Consider the following 19,812-nt stretch of genomic DNA (forward strand, 5'->3'; position numbering starts at 1 on the left):
CTTACAGATGATGGCCTGAAAAAAAGAAAATCTAGTGAGCAAAAATGTCTTGTTGATGCCAGAGATCAAGGGAGAATGGAGGACATGAAGGTAACATAACTCAGATAATGTATGCAGAAGAGCATCTCTGAAGGCACAACATAGAGATGGGCTACAACAGCAGAAGACCAGCTGGTGACAATCCTGCGATGCAAGAACAGTCACACGGGCTTACCAAAGTTGCACGATCAAAGATTATAGAAATGCTGCATGGTTTGAGGAGTCTCGGTTGCTACTGTGTTATTCAAGTGGTAGGGCCAGAATTTAGCGTAAACAACACAAAAGCATGGATCCATCCTGCCTTGTATCAATGATTCAGGCTGCTGCTGGTCGTGTAATGATGTGGGGGTTATTTTCTTGGCACACTTTGGGCCCCTTAGCACCAACTGAGCATCATTTAAATGTCAGCGCCTACCTCAGTATTGTTAACCATATTATGACCACAGTGACAGTGAGTTAACTGAGAGATTTTCATCAGCAAAAGGGGGTCGAACCCTTATTGGGAACATCCAGTTCCAATTGCAGATCTTGGTGCCAATAAATAAATGAAAAGAACAACTTTAAATTTATAATATTTATTAAGTTATTCAAGTACAGTGAGCATCATATTTGTACATCAAACTACACCTTCTTGTTCATAGTGATAAAATTAAAAAAGCAAGTCTGGTCATCTCTCATTCCCTTTAAAAAAGGTGCCTTCATTACATTCCCTGTCTTTACCATGAATGTACAGTAGTGAAATGAAAACAGTGTGCACATGAGCAAACAACATACAGTGAACGTTTCTACTACCTAAACAGATGAAAGTAAAAGAGTTAGAAAGAAAGATTTTTGTCTAGATTCTGAGGTGAACCATATTTAATTTATTCATAAGCACCAGAACAAACAAACATGACAAGAAGGGAAACCCATGTAAACAACAAAGCTGTGAGTTCATGGCTTCACAAATAGACGGACACTGGGATGTGCATCTTAGGGCTCTACTTTTCACCTAAAGTGTTTCAGTGCTTTTTTCCCCATTTGGAAAAAGGAAAAATAGAAAAAGGAGCAATACAAAAAGCAATATATTTTTATATAAAAATGTACACAAAATTCCACCGCAGAATTAACTGGACAGTAATGTCACCAACTCCTGTTCCAGCAGCCCACCTCTGGCACATTCATGATCTTTTCTTCACCTTGCTTTATTTGCCTCAGTTAGTTATGACTGAGGGATTTATATTGACAATCACTTGGACGACAAATTCCTTTTGGATTTTAGTATCTTGCAGGCGAGTCTTGTCGGTCAGAAGCTTCCCAGAAAAGAACCACCTCTGGCGGGACACATCAATTTCTTCCTGTTCTTCTAGTAACTTCTTTAGCTCAGCGATGGTGTCTGCCATGCTGGCTGTGAGACGCACATCCTTTCCTAAGGGAGAAGTAGAGTTGACACAGATCTTTTTATCCAGGTAAAAAAATCTCATTTCCAACAATCCATGCATAACGTGATTTTTAGAGATATACAGATGCATAATTCCAAGTCTTACCAGTTGATAATCGCACCCGTAGCTGGAACTCTTCTCTGCTCGGAGAGGGCTGAGATTGTTTTTGCGTCGATTCGGAAACCTTGCTGTCGCTGGATGTTTCAGTGATGAGGTTGACAGGCGGGGCTAAAGTGTACGCTGGGAGCTGATAGCGGTTGCCCAGCTCATCGTAACACTCTGTGAGAGAGCCTGCAGAAGAGAAATAACCCAGATAAACAACCAGTTAAAAAAACCAAAAAAAAAAAAAAACCCTTATCCCTCTCCACAACATACACAACTTTAACCTTGAGCTACACATGTCCCCTCATTTCAACTGTTAAGAAATCCTGTCTGAGCATCACTTTTCTTCCATTAGTAGCAGTTAAAAGCAGATGAGCATGTGAGAAGACTATGTGAGGACTGCTTTTTTTTTCCAGCTAACACCACCAGGGCTTTCAGTGCATCAGACCACTCACAGTGGTCATGCAGTACTGCGACTATTATGTAACTACTACAACAGTAATCTCTGCACAGTTGATGGGATTCAGCAAACTGTTCTTTGACTTTTACAAATGATTACAGTGAGCTCTGCATTTACAATGGGAGGTCTAGTCCACTTACAGCGTATAATTTATAGCCAAATTATGCTTTCATATCTCAAAGGGGATTTTGTCTATGTGTGTTTGCATACCATGTGGTAATGTAATGCAGGCACCATCCACGATAGCCTGCGCTAGCTCCAGGTCATTGCACTCTGCAGCCAGGGCTGCTGCTCTGAGTGCGTCCCAGATTTCCTTGCGTCCATCAAAGGCCGGAGCTGTATCCCAAAATTCATCCCTCTTGCTCCTGAGCTGGCCCTCAGTCATCGGGTACTCACTCTTCCATTTTGGACGCTCTTTCTTTAGAGGCTCATTGCGTCCTTAACAAAAAGAGAGGGAGGGGTAAAAAAAAAAGAAAAAAAGAGAGGTGTTTAATCTAATTTTACAGACTGCTCTAAGAAATGACCAAGAGACTGTGACGCAGAAATAATCCGGGCTACGCTTTTGAAAACAACTTCTAGTTTATAAAAAGTAAAACAACAAACAAACAAAGAAAAAAAACTTTGTTGCTAATTTATTCTAATTACATAATAAAGAGATTACATGGTGCGAATCCAGGTATCTGGTAGTAAACTACTTATTACGTCGATGTCTACTAAAGTGGATAAGGACATCACTGCTCCAAAAAAACGCCTGAGCTCTGTACTATTACATCAGACAGCCAAGGTCAGGAAATATTTTTGTTTTACTCTGATGTGAAGTGTCCTTAAAAGAATGTAGGTATAAATGCACTGAATGCATTAAATGTTCTTGGTTTGAGTCATGTAAACACAAAAAGGGACAAAAAGCTCATCTTAATACCTTGTACACACACACACACACACCACAGTCACTATCTGTGATATTTAGCAGTTTCTGCATAGGCTGACTATAGCCAGTAACCAAAATGCTCTTTTTTTTGGTCTTGTTCTTTCGTTTTCTTTAAATCAGAGCTCCAGCAGCAGTATTTTGTACACCTACTGCAGGTGTTTCTTTGCTAGCTATTGGTGTATAGCTGCAGTACTGGTGTACCAAAAAGTCAATTTGCTTCACAGAGAGAGGAAAATCAAAGTGATTATTTATAGTGCTGTGGATTACTGCAGTGGCCAGTAATACACACATGCGCACGGACAGGCGCTCACTCACAAGCAAACACCAGTGGATTATAGGCAGTAAGCAGGTCCCACATAACAGGATTTATCTGTGCCTATCCCTTAAGGCATTGGATAGAAAGATGACAACCCTTTAGCCAATGAAAGGCAGCCAACAGACACAGATCTGCCACTGCACGCACGCATAAATACAAACACAAAGCCACTACAACTCAATTACACTGTCACTTTATCGAATTACGGAGTGTTTACAAACTGCTGCAAAGCGTGGTTTTGTCCCTTTCAAACCTGATTTTCCAACAAGATCAAAGGAAGCCTTTATAAAATCTTAAATAACATTTAGCAATGATACACATCCCAATAGACATAGATATTAAAGACATCTTCTGTAGCACTGATCTAGAAACCAGCTGAAATATTATAACACTGACCACACAGTACAAGAGGCCTCAAAACATTGTTACTAAATTCCAATGTAAAATTATGTTTTGAGTTATATGACAAATTTGCTAATTTCAGTTGGTGAATTCCCCCAAAATTTGTCTGGTTGAATTAAATTTGTACATAGACACCTTAATCCTAAAGACCGATAACAAAATGAGCACATATGGTTATATTAAATGTATTCTTTTGAACTGCTTATTAAGTTATTCTGCCATTTATTGCTGTTTTTTACTCATTAAAATTTTTTACATTTAAGTTGTTTACTTTATTCTGTCTCATGTGATTTATATTCCTCCCACATTACCCTTAGGATTGAATTAAACAGACATGTCCAGCCTGAGCACATCAGAATGTTAAAGCTTTGCAAGTTCATTTATATCAAACTTTCAGCCTGAGCTTTCACGCAGAAGTACGACATTTATATTATTTATAATTTACACTTTATGCATTAAAAATGACGTGCAAACTGGAACTGTCCCACACTTCTAAACCCATGAGCAGAATACCCCTAAAATCTAGAGACAGCTATATAAAATGATGCCACCCTGTTCCAGTGTTTGCAGCTTTATTATATTCTTTGCTTTTACTTCTCTTACAAAAACATTTATTTTTAGCCCGTGTAATGTTGATTATGCAGCCAGGCACACATGCAAAACTAAATTAACATGCCAGCCAAACAAATGCAAATTAGATTGTTTGTCTGGAATCCTAACAAGTGACCCTGCCAGTAGACATGGGAAAATACACAGTGACAGTTTTGGGATTGTGCAAGTCTAAGACTTTCAGAATGAGAGTGCAGAACAAAACATGCCAGATTTTATTTCCTGGTTGTACATTTTGTTACATAACAGTATGTACAAGCATTTTTGCTTTGGTTGTGTTTACTAGATTGAAGCAGATGCAATCAGTGCTTAGTGATGACGACCTACAAAATATAAAAATGTTTCATCCACCTCGCTGCTGTACTCAGTTTGTCAGTGTTAGTGTTTGCGTAGAGGGAGATCAGATTTGACAGCATGTCCTTTAGCTGTAAGACTAGCTCCCTGGAAAGATTAGCACTTTAAACTGAAGCGAGTGAGCAAGTTTGACTTTCCTGAGCTAAAATGTGCAGGTGGAAGTAAAAAAAGAAAAGAAAAAAAGAATGGTACAAGTAAATCTCTGCAATAACAGGAATGAGATTAAAAGGTCTAATGTAGACCTGCTGCTTATGCAGTATGATTTTATATATCATTTTAAACAACCACTATAAGCAGGATCTGTGAGCAGTGTTGTATCTACCTACTGTAAAATGTGCATGTAATACTAAGTTCATAATAACTGTATAATAGATAATAGAAAAATACACAAAGTCAGATATGTCAACATCTGTGCAAGTAAAAAAATGATCAACAAAGTCTTCATACATTTAAGATACACTTATGAGATACACTCATTTTAACTAATAAAATGATGATCCATTAAAGCAGGCTTTAATGGATCATCATGAAAGTATTAAAGTCAAAGGCAGCACTGAAGATACAATTTGATTTTCATTTGTTATTGTAAATCAGTTTTTCAGCTGCGCTTCAAATGCTAATTTACCAATTACCACTACATAATGGGATTATAACAGCAAAAACATTAGTAAAGACTATAACACATACCCCTCTGGGGCATTTTATTGCACCCAGAGTAACTTTTTCCACCCCTGACAAAAATCTATACTTACTTTTAAGCAAAATCTTCAAAGGGGAATTTGGAACCTGATAGTAATTGTATTCCCTTGAGTTTGGTACTCCCATTGCTCTTCTGTTGCTGAGGTTTGATATGCGCCAAACTGCTGTACATCAAAAATCCTTAACGATGAGCTACAGTGAACGATCCCGAGGAAGAGGACAGTCTCCGCTCGGTCGGACCAGCTTGAAGAAACAAATGCCTGATCTAGTTCACCAAGCTGCGCAGACTAAGAATCACAGCTCTGCTAATCATTGTTACATTTCCCCAGTTGCTGAAAAATGACTGATCCCCCACCACTTTTATCCCCTTCTACTAACAAACACACCACAACCCCAAAATAACTTTGAATCAATTCATGGAAACAGGTAGAATATAGGAGGAGAGCAAGTTGAGTGTCCTTGGCAGAAGGTGGCGTCTTTACACAAGAGCCCTAATCCTATCAGCTCTATTTAGAGCTGGGATAAAAATACTCAGAGGCAAAGTGCTAAACCTATTAGCACACAATAAACCGTTGTCAGACAATTACAGTCTGATTCAAAGGAAAGCCAATGTCTACTTCGAGGAAATGTCCTGAACAGGCGATTCTTTTTCTTTTCTAAGGCTGTGATAATTATAGAAATACGATGCTACTTTCTCACAACTGACAATGAGGCAGTTCATTGAATTTCACCAAACTGTGAGGTCTGAGCTTATGATGGTGATCGAAATGTCTAAGAGGTCATGCCTGTCTTGCAGGTAATGTATTTCCTTCTGCATATGAATGTGTTTTGCACATAAAGCACATCATGTACCAAGTAGGTCAATCTCTGATTGAAAAACTCTCTGTTGAGGCTCCTGCTGCTGCTCAATGCATAATGAATGGCAGTCTAGCGCAGCACACAGCACACAGGCTCTGTGAATGGATTGAACAGTGTTTATATAATCTGTCCTATCAGGCCAGGTCCTTAAACCCAGATTAGACACATGACTAAGCCACGACACATTTAACACCTGAAACTATAAGTATTCAGAATAACAAAGGTGTAGCTAGGATGCAACACCTGAAACCCTGAGGCTTTATCTTACAGCCCATCTGGCAGGTGCTACATGAATGTATATGTAGTGTAAATAAAAATGCAGAAAGTGTCTCGTTGTATTGGTTGAATTCAATGACAGTAAGTCCCATTATTATGTAGTGTTTAACTGATGTGCTTAAATACATCACTATACAGTAATCTCCCTACCGCGATGGTAATATTGGAAAATAATAATTTAATACAAAAGTGCTGGTCAAGGTGGAATATTAGAAGGGTCACTCAAGCTCAAGAGTTACATCACCACAAACTGCAAGTCAGCAAAGATGTAGAGAAAGCCATTGCTGGTTTGTGCTTTGCGGACATGATGTCCTAAGTATGAAGCTGCACTTATTTCAACATCTGCGAAGCCAATGTCCAGCTTCTTACCTCCGCGTTTTTTGCTCCTTGTCGAGTTTCGGGCACTCCCTTGTCCATCCATCCTACTCCTCCCCACACAGCCTCCCATCACTGTCCCTACATTTCAGATCAAGGAGAAATCTGTCATATTTTACATATTTTCGAATATAAACGCTTTGAAATGAACGTGCAATAATGTCACATAAATAAACTGTTGGTAATGATGTGAAATTAAGTGCCTTATATGAAAAGCACCATCAGGGAATGACAGCTCAGCACGCCTTGTTCTTATGAGGTCAGACGAGCTGATGTGTTTACGTCACGTGTACCGCCAGCTGACGGGGACACGCGCCTGAAGCTAATGCCAGCTGATTATTGCCCACGCACGCGTCCAGAGTTGTGTTTTTGCACTCTTACATTTTTTTTAATGAATCCAAATCAATGCATATATTTATTTTACATACCGGAAATCCAGTCTGCTAGATTATGCATTCGTCTGCAGTTTGCCTGCCACATCCGAACTTCAAGTGAAGTTAGAGTCTCACGCGACGATCAGCAGAAGAGGTAATCAGCCAAGTAGGAGGACAGGCACAGACCCAGTGTGTCTGTGCAGAGGCGATGTGTCCAGGTGGCCTCTGCAGAGCCTTTAGTAAATCTCAGCCGTTTCTCCAAAAATATGCGATCAGTATCCACATTTCCTCCAAATCATAGTGTACACAGCCTACCAACACAATCCGTCCACACTGATCCAGAATTAAAGACTTGCAGTCTGTACGCATGCGTAACTTAGAGCGGTCGGGTCAGAACAAGACAGGAAACTGCTAAACCGCTCCTTCGGGATAATAGGATGGCTGAAACATAATTTAGCCGTCTTTTAACCACCATTTAGAGTTTGAAACGACAGGAAAATGTCTCTAAAATAAGTCCTGTCAAAGACAAAACCTTTAAAATGAATTTATTGGGTTATTGCACAATATATTGTTACATTTTTCAACTGGGGTTTTATTCTGAAATGAATGGCGGAAGTTTTATTTATCATTCTTAGGTTAATTGATGCTATACTGTGGTCTCCATAAAACGTGACATTTCTACTACAAACAACTGCAGTTTTAGTTAATTCAAGAAAAACACCACCGGCACAACTGTTACTCATCTATCTACAGTTTCAACTACATGAAAGTGCACAATCTGTCACATACAAATATGCTATTTCAACAAAGTTTCCGAAGAAAAACTAATCAAGCTTCTGAAATTTACAGCCTGTTCGGTCTATTTTGGTGGGTGGGTGCTCCCCTCCACAACACTGAATCTGAGTAACATGTTGCCTAACAAAGTGTGAAACACTAAATCAGTGTGGGACAGCTCATCTGACTAAGGTGTCCACAAACTGTGAATATGTTAAATCCTGACTAATCCTGTATTTGTGTTGTGAGTAATTAGTAGTTATGAATAACTATGGATGAATGCATAAAATGTGTAAATGTGTGTAACATTCTTGCGTTTTCTAACTTTTATAATCGGGGACTGTTGTTGTGATTTGGCGCTGTGTAAATAAAATTGAATTGAATTTTAAAATGAACCACTCACAGACAGTTGTGTGTAGACCTCTCGCAAGCATCTTATTATTATTTTTTTTCTTCCTATATTTAGGTGACAGCACACAGACTGTCCACATTGAAATATCTAAATTTGCTATACGAGGACATCAGTGACCGTTTCAGGGCGTGAACATCATTCTACAACCAACTGACTCCCATCAACCCACACCTGTAGGACACACCTGCACAAATATAAAGGCATCTCTGTTACAAGTTATTGTGTTGTGAGCTAACATTTGCAGACAACATCCCCAACCTGTTTTTCTTAGCAGTGCGCCCAAGTGAATCACAGAGGTCACAAAAGCTTTAAAAATGTCAGCCTGCTCCAGAGTTTCCTATAGTTTGTAGTCTCCTGTCTATATCAGTGGTTTATTTCATGATGAGCAGTGTTTACAAGCTATAGCTTTTAAAAGTTAATCAGGAGCAATGAAAAAATAGCTTTTACTCCATTTTTGCACCTCACCAGCTGGTGACACCATAGGTGGCTGTCTAGTGTTCCTATGCCCAAAAAGTCACGATTATGCTGTATCCTTGTCTAGGCACATGGTAATCCATGCCAAGTTTAGTCCTGGCACAAAAAGCACAGCTTATCCGTTAGTTCATTTAGAGTGTACACAAGAAAGTGTAAAAAAAGAAACACATAATATAAATAACCTGACGTGTCTGATGAGGTGAGATGCATCAGTGTTTTGTTTTGGACAAGGTTCAGTCTCCCACAGTGGCATGACATATAATTCCTGAATACTGAGTACATAGAATTGAGCATCCAGTTCTCTGAGGGCTAAAAGATTATGTAAGCCACTCATCTCGCGATCTCCCTCACCTTGTTTTGACCTTCACAAAAACACATTTGGTTGCATATGCAGCTGTCAAAACTGCCCACAACTAATTTGTACCATACATGCAATGCTAAGCTCGGCCCACAGCCATCATAAATCTAGCTCAGTAATTTCTCTCAGCAGTTCACATTATCACTTGTTACAGAAATAAATAAATAATAATAATTTAAAAAAAAGATTTTTCTTTCTCTTTACTATCAATTATTCAGATCTTTTAAACAATGAAGAGTCCAAAGCCCATATTTCACGTGTTAAACGCTGACATCTGCTGGGAGACTGTGTATTGACAGGTGTGTTTGTGTGTGTTTCAGTGAGTGGGCGGGTGTGATTTGCAGTAGCAGGGTGAACGAGGGTTACAATCAGGATGAAATCTGCTTAATCTCTGCTCTCTTTATCTGCCAGCCTTTATTTTACACCCCCCCCCCCCCCCCGCCCCATAGCTGACAACACCAGCACTGTTTTCATTTTACCAAGCAAATGCATGAATCACAAAATGTTTAATATTTACTTATTTCTAACTGTAATGTTTTCCATAAACAGTTTCATTATCACTATCTTGTTTATTTAGACCTTTGAATTCGCTCAAATCTTGACGGATCTTAACTGCAGCGTGTGCTTATTTGTGATGTAATAGGTTTCATATGAATCTGCAGCTCAAATCTGGCCAGCATTTCCAAATAATCCACCCCTTCACGCTGCATCCCTCTGCGTAACACTGTGACATAACCCCAGAGCTGCAGTTAGGAAGTGACCCTAAAGCAAAACATACAAAAGGCAAAAAAAAAAAACCCCACAAAAAAACCTCTGAATATATTGCTGACATGTATGTTGATATATATCCACAGCTAAGTATTTACTGTATAGTGTTATAAAACAGTGACAGTACCCCTTAAAAACACAATATTAACAATGTAGAATTTATTTAATGTTGTAAAGATTAACTTAATACGTACAAAATTCCGATAAATAACATCATAATGGTACTGCAATTCCCCGTGAGTGTTCAAATCAAATGATAATATCACACTAGGGTGTGCAAACAAGACAGGCGGAGGTGCCGAGATAAACCCGATGTGTCCATGACCTTAGTGTTTTTCTTCTGCTACTTCTTCTTTTTTTCCTTTAAATAAAAAACAGCTCAGGTCGAAGCTGAGATGGTTTGCTTAAAAAAAATTATTTAACAGTTCAGTCAGTATATTTGGCTTATAAAACTATCGAATTCATGCTCAGAGTCAAGTAAAACCAGTTCGTAAGACTAAGTAAAACCCAGTACAGAACAAACTGTGACACATTGCCTTGTTGAGCAATACAGACTGCAGAAGCAAGAGCAATGCAACAGCAAGTTTTTTGAGGTATCGGAGATTGACGTAAATCCTTTCACTTAGGTGTAGCCACCAAGCAGGAATCCTTTAAGCAAACCCGATCAAGTAGGTTGACAGAGAAAAGACTGGTAAATTAGACAAGAATGGATGCCTTAGCAGAGTCTGTCATACAGGTATCAAATCCTTTTTAACTGGGAAGACAGCCCACGTCAAGCCATCACCATGTGGGGGGTGAGCAGAGGGAAGGAGAACACGCGTCACCCAGTGACTAAAACCAAAAGACAAAAACAAAAGCAGAAATTACAAGAAGCACAAGGTAACATTAGTCACATAAGGTGCAGAAAACAAAACAGATTTCTGTTTCTTAGAAAACAGAAATCTGAGAGGGAGAGAGACAAACCTTCTCTTCTCCACACCTAAGAAGATTTTCCAGTTATTCAACCTGCTGTAGTTAAAGGGGTTTCTGTAAACCTGACAGAAAAACAAAAGAACAGGAACATGTTACAAATGACCAACGTCACTTTAACCAAAGGAAAATATATATATTTTGAGGATTTGAAGTCTCCTATGTCTTATCACAACATAACCTTCACATTTTATTTATGTTCATGGCTACCTTTCCCCATTTGGCCATCCGCTTTGTTTCTTTGCTGTTGATATGTCTTTCAATACTCGTCTCTCCTCTGGAGATGAGAACTGCATGCCAGAAGGTCAAAGCTCCCAGTGCCACTCCCACTGTGCTGTTACAACAAAGCACAATTCACTTTATCCTCTGCATGGATGACAAAGACAACAATCCTGCTCTGATTCAACTCTACCTTTATACCCTACTGCTTTGAACAAGAAGTAAGAAGCAAAACGAGTGTGAGATTACATACCCAGAATCCTTCGACCGATAACACTTTCTTTTTTTCCTCCTGCTATCTTCCTAAAGCAATGGTTAGATTTTTTTTATATTTCTTTGTAATTATCTTTAAATAATATCCATTAGCTCAATGCTCAAAATGAAGTTTGTGACCCCCTTGAAATTACCAGGATTTTTGAATGGATTATTAAAATTATGTATTAAAATATGTCACAATTACAAATATAATCTATTACTTGACTGAAAAACTCTCATTTTAATTCCTTTGTTGAGGAAGAAGCCATAGTCCAGGCTGAATAACCCTTTTAAGTTAGCAGTTCAATCAGACTTTAGCAAAAACTTTGGACCAGTAAATATTTCTGCATGTCTTAACTGGACAGCCAGGCCACCATCCCAACTGGTTAAGGTCTTTAACTGTCACTCTGGGGGTTTTTTCCCCTCAACTGTTCTGTTGTTTATTTTTTTATTTACATGTGTACTTGCTTGTTGTAACTATCCAACCTCTCCTAAGCGTCAGGCTTCTGTCCTGACATTCTCCCGAAAAGGTTTCTTGCCACAGTTTTGGATTCTCAGTCTGGGTCCTAACAAAGCAGCTCCAAATCATGATGCTAGCTCCACCATGCTTAGTGCTTTTTTGTCTACCCATAAAATGCAGATCGGTGTCTTAGACGTGTTGTGGAACATCCAAGTGCATTGCAAAATTGCAAATTTTGCAGGTGATTGGCTGTTACCATTTATTTGTACACACTTTCTTATTGTGAATAGATGAATACCCAAGTATTTAGATTTTTTTTCTACTCCACTAAAATTTTACTTCTAATGAACTGGAAAGTTCCAATCCTGACTGTGAACAACACGACATGACTACATTTAATGAGAAATCAGAAATCCTTGTAAGTCAGTTGTTAAAGTTTTTCTTGCATGTATGTGTGAAAAAGCAACATAAAATGCACTTTTTACCTGGTGAGGACCCACATGTAGATGATGCTCTTATGAATCATCTTATCCTTAAATGTGTATGGAGGAGCAGGGGTCTGATAGTGGGTCTTTCCAAAACAAAAAACAAACAAAAAAAGATAAGTAACTGAAAAAAAATAAAAATAAATAAACTCAATAATGCTGTGTGTTGGCTTTTGAAGCGCTACCTGGCCAGAAGGAAGAAGCCCTATAAGCAGTCCCATCCCTGTTACCGGTATTCCAGGCTTTTCCAATTCCAAATGTTTGAAGTGCTAATGGAACAGCCCACAAACCCAAGCATTAAAGACAGAAAAAAAGCAGAGTCAATAAAGAAATGCTAAGGCCCCAAAGAGAAAGACACCAGACATGGAGGCTTTAAAACAAATCTAACTACAACAAAGCACCAGCAGACCTACAGGCAGCAACAGCCCGACTATCTCACCTCGAGTGCATTGTATGCATCTAGGAACAGGTTTCTCCCACTGATGCTACAGTAGACACAGCCCAAGGTCATGAAGAGACAGAAGGAGAAGAAGTAACGGTGATTAAAATGGCCCACACAGTTATTCAACCAGGCTGAGGTGCTGACATTAAGGAAAATTATGTCCATCTCTGTCTATAAACATATACATTTTCTGACGTGCTTCTGAAATAATAAGCTGGAATAAATTCAGCACAAAGGATACGACAATGATGGTCCATTTTCAAAATGCATCTGCAAAAGCAAGAGAAAAACATTAGTTTGATAATTGGTATTTTAGTTGTGTGATTTTTTTTAAGGGAATGTATTCTAATCATATCTCAAACTGCAAAATAATAGTCTGGGAAGACTTAAAGCATGATAAGATTTTATGGAATGAAGATAGCAATACTAGAAAAACTAACCTAGAGATACAAGAAGTCAACTGTCAATGAAAACATCTTAATTTTGAATGTTGCGATTTGACGTAGCCACATTAAAGGTCTTGCAACCACCAACATACTTTAGCTTTGACATTCAAACACCTGATACTTATTAACATGTAATAAAACAGATAAAAACTCACCTGTTACAGATCCCACAGTGGTGTGTTCTTGCTGGTTTAGGAATAATGCACTTTTTGCAGACTGATACAACTGGACCGTCATGTTTTTCCTACGACAAAATAAAAGTTTGTTTTGTTTTGTTTTTTTAAATACAAAATTTCCAGTTTAAAGTACAAAAAAAAAAAAAACTGTAGCTGATATCTTACTGTAGGGGGATACCCAGGAGAGGTGTTGGCGGCTTTGTAGTAATGGAAAGCAATCATGATGAGGTTCCAATGTCCATAACAAACATGCCAAGCGATCCACGGAGGAGAGTAAGTGTTGAGGATCAGAGGCAGCAAGACCACATAGGCTATCCCCACGATGGAGCTGGTCAGTATCACCACCAGGTAAACAAACACCTTAAAGAAAAAAGAATGATCAGACAATGTGAGCAGTTATGCAGGAAATCACATTAGATCTACATTTAAAGCTACATCCAAGAACACACATTTTTTTCATTACTGTCAAAACCCTTGGTGCAGGCTACTATCAAAGAGATTGTATGTGCCTACCCCCTCTTGTATTTAGGTCAGGAGTGTCTACACCCCAGATCTGAAACATTTTAATGAATGAGGATCTGTTGCTATCCAATAAGAAAGAGAATTGCCCCCCGCGAAATGTTTGTTGTGCAGACTTGATATGACACTACCAATAATGATTATCTGAAGTTAGGGGGACTGTGATCATAGGAGCTTTGGTAGTTAACAAAATCAGACGTTCACAAAAAAAAATGTCATTGTTTGTTGTTATTATACCACAAACAACAACTGTGACCTGTGTATGGAAGATCATATTTTGACCAATTCCAAGAAGGTTAATGTCCTTATTTTCCATCACTGCAGTGGTCTCCAGAAAATAAACAAAAAAACAACAACAACAACTTTCTCGTAACCATTTAAAAGCACACTCACCAGACCAAACCACCGGGTGACGTAATCCACAGTCAGGAAAACTGGTTCAAAGACTGAGTCAAAAACCACATCTGAGTCTGTGAGCGAGTTAAAGTAGAGTGATTTTGCCAGCAGTCTCATATAAGCCCATATTTCCCTAATCCACAAAGGAAGCCTGTTCTGTCCCCGCCTGCTACACAACCGCAGCCGCACACAGCGCAGCAGGTGAAACGCAGAGCTCGAACACCACCGCATTCTGCATTTGTAAAATGCAAGCACCTGCAGGAAGAAAGAAAACATTACGATTAATGAAAGTCAATCGTAAACTCTCACTTCCACACCTCTCCCAACCTGATGTGCAAGACTTAAAAAAATGTGAGGAATGTGTATGCTGCTATGTCTAACACAAATTTCATATGTACAACAGGAATAATAAAAAAAGGAATTCAACACAATTTGGCAACACAAAAGGAAAATGATAAGTTTGTTGATAACAAACAACCCAAGCCCCAAGGATACTCCATTTACTCTTACTTATAAGAAAAATAAATACATAGTTAACAGCAGCTGAAAAAGAGAGAACACGTCTGCCCTAATCAGCTCGGTTGAGCAATGTCTGACTTACCAATAGGTGAATTTCAGAGCCAGACAACTTGGACTTCTTTTTCCCAGTGAATTTGTTTTGACCGCTAGTGATATCAGTTTCAGAGAGCTGACACCTAAACTACTTCATTAGGTACGACTAAAGGCGTGAGTGAAAGAGCCAGAGCATTTGCAGGTACATACAACAGAAATGCACAGGTAACCAGAAGAACATGTGTTTCCAACATGTACCAGTCTTGCTGTGCTGCATTCCAGACAGGGTGGAGTCTGGGTGGAGGCTTTGGGCAGCTAGATAAGGTGTGAGGGGGACAATGATTTTTGTTGTGGAGTAGGCTGGTCACCTGCAGTTAATGACAAGCAAGCCAAAAACCACTGCATGGCGATCAGCCATAGCTGTCACCTCCCTGAATAAAGTAACACTCAATGTGTCCATAAGACATGTTGTTGTGAATACTCTCCGTGAGTCATAGCGCTCCCAAATCCCTTATTTTTGGATGTCACATACTGCTCTCCTTTTCAAATATTCGTCTCGCGCCGTGCATCATATTTTACTGATATTTTACAACATTTCTTTTTTACTCACTGTTTTATGAAGACGAGACCCCCACCGAGACCACCACTCCCGTCAACATTTTCAAAAGGAAGACAAAAAACGGGATTATAGCCACATATTAGCGAGGAGGAGCAGGATCACGGACCTGTGACAGTTAAGAGCGGAATCCTCCAATTAATGCGCATGCGCTGGAACACCACCGAACGGCATCGTGGTAGTCTGAGTCAGGAAGTGATTTCAACAGTTATTTTTACTTCAGGACTTGACATTTATGTTTCTGAATTTTCTGTATTTTATGTTATAACACGTACACATACGTATAACGATTCGGCTACATGCATAACTGAAATATAACATATAGCATAACTGTTGGGGGGGGGGGGGGGGGGGGTCTCAGACTTTTGGGACATGTAGTTTTTTATCCATAGCAGCCTTGCTAGCTACGCATGCCATGTTGAGCCAGCCTTTGGTAGAACCTGTTTGAAACTGTGATCCAAATCTTCTATCCTCAAACTTAGTGAACGGTGGTGTCAGTCAGCATGTCGTTTTGTTTTAACTTCGACCTTCCAGCACAAACAACAGGCCCCGGAGACGTGGATGGAAATGAATTGCAGCACGGAAATAAAGATCATGCTGTCGTATCTGTGAGTAACATTAGCTTACCTATGATGTGCCATAGCTTAAGTTACTCAGAGTGCTCTAAGTACCGCCGCGTAACTAGTAATAGCAGAAGTAACGTTCAAGCTAGCAATTGCGGTGCTGTAAAGCAAGTTTAGACTTGGACCCTCTGCGAGAGTGTGGGAAGAACATTTATGGCTGCAGGCAGAAAACTTACAAAGCCCCAGAAATGTATCTGTCTGTCATAAATGCCTTTATGTAAGTAGTAACAACAGCACTGCTTTCCTATTCTTTTCCTATAACTTCCCATTATTTGTGATCCTTTGATATTTTTATCAAAGGATCACAAATAAGCCCGGGGCAACATCGAAAGAGAGCAAAAATAATAAGGTTCTTGAACATTATAGTTTATTTTTTAACTGTGGAAAATCATCTGTAATAAAGCAATTGACTACAAGTACAGCAGACAAAATCTGCCTAGGTTTGCCTACATTTCAATATATTCTGTGATCTGTACATTAGAATAGATTACATCTAAACACGTGAATAAATATTTAAAAGCTGATATGAAAAAATATTGATTAAAAATACATCTAGTTTACTGCTACAAATGATAAATAATTCCGAAAGTCTTTAAGTAGAAAAATGAGAAGAGATTTGTGTAACATTTACCAATTGTAATGTAGAATAAATAATTTAGATTTTATTTTTAAAGACAAGCAAATAGAAGCTTTTTTTTTTCGCCTGCATGGCAGCCCTGTCAAAATTATATTTAGATAAGACTTAACATTAAATCAAAGTGTAGAATAGTCCAAAAACAATTGTGAAGATAAACGTATAGAGGGGCGTCGGTGTAACGGTTAGCGCATTCCCTTAACAAACCAAAGGTTGGTGGTTTGATTCCAGCGAAATGCACAAATCCTCTTTGGGGTTACAAGTAAAAACATCCCACAGAAAAAGAAGCCAAATCAAACATGCAGCCCTAAACTCTGCGGCGACCCCTTGTGACGAGGGAGCAGCCAAAGTTAGCTTTAATTTGTAAAGATAAACCTGTCTTATGTTAAAGGGGACAAAGGTAAAAATCCATCCTCACTAAAGCACAAGCTGTTCAATTAAACAATGCTGTAAATTCTGACCGCATGAGCTTTAAAAAAGCAATAAAAATTCTTTAATTTTGTGTGCATCCACTAGAGAGCGTAGGCTGTTAACATCTGCTTGTTAACATTACAGGATAAGGCATGTTAAAGCGGAAACAATCCAAATTGTTAAAGTACTGTGTGCTTTGTTATTGTTATGTATGACACAAAACTTCTGAGGTATGCAACAGACTTTACTGGCATTTAAATCTAAACTGTTCGGCTCCACTGAGTTAGACGACATGAGCATTTACACCTACCAGTCCAGAGAAGCAAACGTCATTTCAGTCACGGTGACTCACATGGCTGATGCATAACATTCTCATGTTTGAGTGATTTATCAGTCAACTGACCTTTTACATCATTATTACAAGAAAACAAATCACAGTGGTAAAAGCATACTATACCTGGTATGTACACACAGAATTGAGTAAATCTTTGTTACAACATTTGAATAGACTAATTAACTTTAAACCAAACAACAGACTTTTATGTTTTAATAACTGTCATTGTTGCATTTTATAGGTCCCAAAGAAGATTTCGCAACATTTATGTGCAGATGTTAGCCATTCTTACAGTAACATCAAGCCACCCCCCATTTTCAGTGTAACTGTCAAAGCGGTTTTAACATCACCACTAGTTATGACATCTTTTTTCCTGCATGCCCCACTTCATCCATCCATATTTTGCTTGAAGCAGGGTTGTGGAGCAGCTGGAGCCTGTCCCAGCTTTCACAGGGCAGGAGGAAGGGTGCGTTGTGGAGAGGCTACCATTCTCTTACAGGGCTAACATAGAAAGAAAAATAACCACGCGTGCTTGTTTTTACACCTACAGCAAAATTTATAATCGCCAATTAACCTAACATAAAACTCCACACAAAGCCATGTGTGTGGAGTTTCAAACCCAGGACTTTCTTCCTGTGCGACAACAGGAAGACAGTTAACCACCACACCACTGTGCCGCCTGTGCTCCACTTCAGAAAATGAAAAAACGTTAGAACGCTACATACCAAAATATTTCTTACTCATTAACACTAACTTTAATAAATAAAACTGCGTTATTGTAAAACGGAAAACTCTTGCTCATGTCACAACATGTGACCATCACCCACATACATTGCTGAGGCGTGTGGTTTTATTATCAACTGTGCATACTGCTTTCTGTTTGCAGGTAGAGGACGGCCCCAAACCAGCACAACCAGTAAAAGAGGCCAGCGAGCACTTTCCGCCATCCGATCCACAGTTCCTCCTTATGGATGCCATCTTTGAAACGGTTACAGTTGGAACTCTTCCTCCTCTGCACTTCCTCAATGAGACCGTTTTTGAGAAGACTGCGTCAGAGAGAGAGGACAGCGAAAAAATTCTTTCACGCACAGCGGAGCAGAAGTCTGACCTCATCTCTGGTGTGTACGAGGGAGGGCTGAAGGTGTGGGAGTGCACGTATGACCTTCTGGAGTTGATTGAGAAAGATGGAGAGACCTTTGGGGGGAAGGCGGTTTTGGATTTGGGCTGTGGCGCAGGGCTGCTGGGAATACTGGCTCTGAAGAGGGGAGCCAGTCAGGTCCACTTCCAAGATTATAACAGTACAGTCATTGAACAGCTCACAGTGCCAAATGTAATGCTAAACTGCCAAGAGGATGATGAAGTAGACAGTGAAGATGACAAAGAAGGGAGTGGTAAGGGAAAAATGAAGGAGGAAGACGGTTCTAAAAAGAAGGCGAAAGGGCAGAAGGAGGTCACAGAAAACAGCCCACCTCCTAAGAAGCAAGCCATAGACTTAGCCCAGCACCCATTACTAACCACGTGTCATTTTTACTCTGGTGACTGGAGCACATTTCTCGCTTTGGTTCTAAAGGCAGATCCACCACCCAAATATGATCTTATATTCACATCAGAGACTATCTACAACACTGCGTACTACCCTGCTCTACACGAGACCCTGCGCAAACTGTTGGCACCAGATGGTCTGGTCTACCTCGCCACCAAATCCCACTACTTTGGTGTAGGTGGTGGACTACATCTCTTTGAAACATTTGTGGAGCAGAGGGATGTTTTCTCTGTGGATCATCTGTGGGATGGAGAAGAAGGACTTCAGAGACATGTAGTAGTACTGCGTTTTAAAAAGTCAAAGGACGCTTGAGTAAGGAATGTCAGGAACTCATCGGTTTTATCTGTAATTGATTTATTGATGAAAAACTGAATGAAAATAAAAAATAGAGCAAGGCTATTGCTTGATTATTGTGTGCAGTCCTGAATCAGCCAGCTGTGTCGTTATGACTCCTGTCTTTATTTTGGTATGTTAAAACTGCCGTGGTTAAACAAGGAAAAGCTGCAATGAAAACACACTATTGGCTCATATTTGCTCTTTTGTTACCTACACCTTCTTTCACTTCCTATATCGAAATTTGAATATGTCTGCCAGTAACTGAAGTGCAGTTGAAAGGGGCTGTTACAGGTCTTTAGATGCATGGAGAGGAAAGAAAGGAAATGGGCTCAGTGACCTTTGCGAGTGATTTCCCCAGTGTTCAAACACCAGCATGAAAGCCAGGCTTGTTTCTGAA

At 39.4% G+C, this 19,812-nt stretch overlaps 3 protein-coding genes across 8 annotated transcripts; 1 reads left to right on the plus strand and 2 right to left on the minus strand.

Moving 5' to 3' along the window:
- Positions 1 to 598: 598 nt before the first annotated feature.
- ubtd1a (ubiquitin domain containing 1a) lies at positions 599 to 7,616 on the minus strand. 3 transcript variants are annotated; one of them, XM_026191011.1, is made up of 5 exons: positions 7,268 to 7,614; positions 6,834 to 6,920; positions 2,233 to 2,460; positions 1,566 to 1,751; positions 599 to 1,447 (listed from the first exon to the last, which is right to left on the minus strand). In XM_026191011.1, the coding sequence occupies exons 1-5, from the start codon at positions 7,317 to 7,319 to the stop codon at positions 1,233 to 1,235; spliced, it is 768 nt and encodes a 255-aa protein (XP_026046796.1). In that variant the 5' UTR covers positions 7,320 to 7,614; the 3' UTR covers positions 599 to 1,232. The 3 variants fall into 3 exon arrangements, with proteins under 3 accessions (XP_026046796.1, XP_026046798.1, XP_026046797.1); XM_026191013.1 differs by lacking the exon at positions 6,834 to 6,920 and having other exon boundaries at positions 7,268 to 7,616; XM_026191012.1 differs by lacking the exons at positions 6,834 to 6,920; positions 7,268 to 7,614 and adding an exon at positions 5,384 to 6,183.
- A 2,520-nt stretch (positions 7,617 to 10,136) lies between these two features.
- Positions 10,137 to 15,695, minus strand: zdhhc16a (zDHHC palmitoyltransferase 16a). 4 transcript variants are annotated; one of them, XM_026191029.1, is made up of 11 exons: positions 15,529 to 15,695; positions 14,364 to 14,621; positions 13,617 to 13,811; positions 13,431 to 13,519; positions 13,071 to 13,099; positions 12,827 to 12,960; positions 12,573 to 12,656; positions 12,388 to 12,473; positions 11,179 to 11,302; positions 10,963 to 11,033; positions 10,137 to 10,830 (listed from the first exon to the last, which is right to left on the minus strand). In XM_026191029.1, exons 2-11 carry the CDS (start codon positions 14,595 to 14,597, stop codon positions 10,728 to 10,730), a joined length of 1,149 nt encoding a protein of 382 aa, XP_026046814.1. In that variant the 5' UTR covers positions 14,598 to 14,621; positions 15,529 to 15,695; the 3' UTR covers positions 10,137 to 10,727. The 4 variants fall into 4 exon arrangements, with proteins under 4 accessions (XP_026046814.1, XP_026046816.1, XP_026046815.1 ...); XM_026191031.1 differs by having other exon boundaries at positions 15,644 to 15,680; XM_026191030.1 differs by lacking the exon at positions 15,529 to 15,695 and adding an exon at positions 14,968 to 15,513.
- Positions 15,696 to 15,904: 209 nt separating this feature from the next.
- On the plus strand, positions 15,905 to 19,474 carry mettl18 (methyltransferase 18, RPL3 N3-histidine). The gene is made up of 2 exons (XM_026190118.1): positions 15,905 to 16,142; positions 18,423 to 19,474. Exons 1-2 carry the CDS (start codon positions 16,038 to 16,040, stop codon positions 19,389 to 19,391), a joined length of 1,074 nt encoding a protein of 357 aa, XP_026045903.1. The 5' UTR covers positions 15,905 to 16,037; the 3' UTR covers positions 19,392 to 19,474.
- Positions 19,475 to 19,812: the final 338 nt, after the last annotated feature.

The sequence above is a fragment of the Astatotilapia calliptera genome, chromosome 13, assembly GCF_900246225.1.
Source record: "Astatotilapia calliptera chromosome 13, fAstCal1.2, whole genome shotgun sequence".
Classification (NCBI taxonomy): Eukaryota; Metazoa; Chordata; class Actinopteri; order Cichliformes; family Cichlidae; genus Astatotilapia; species Astatotilapia calliptera.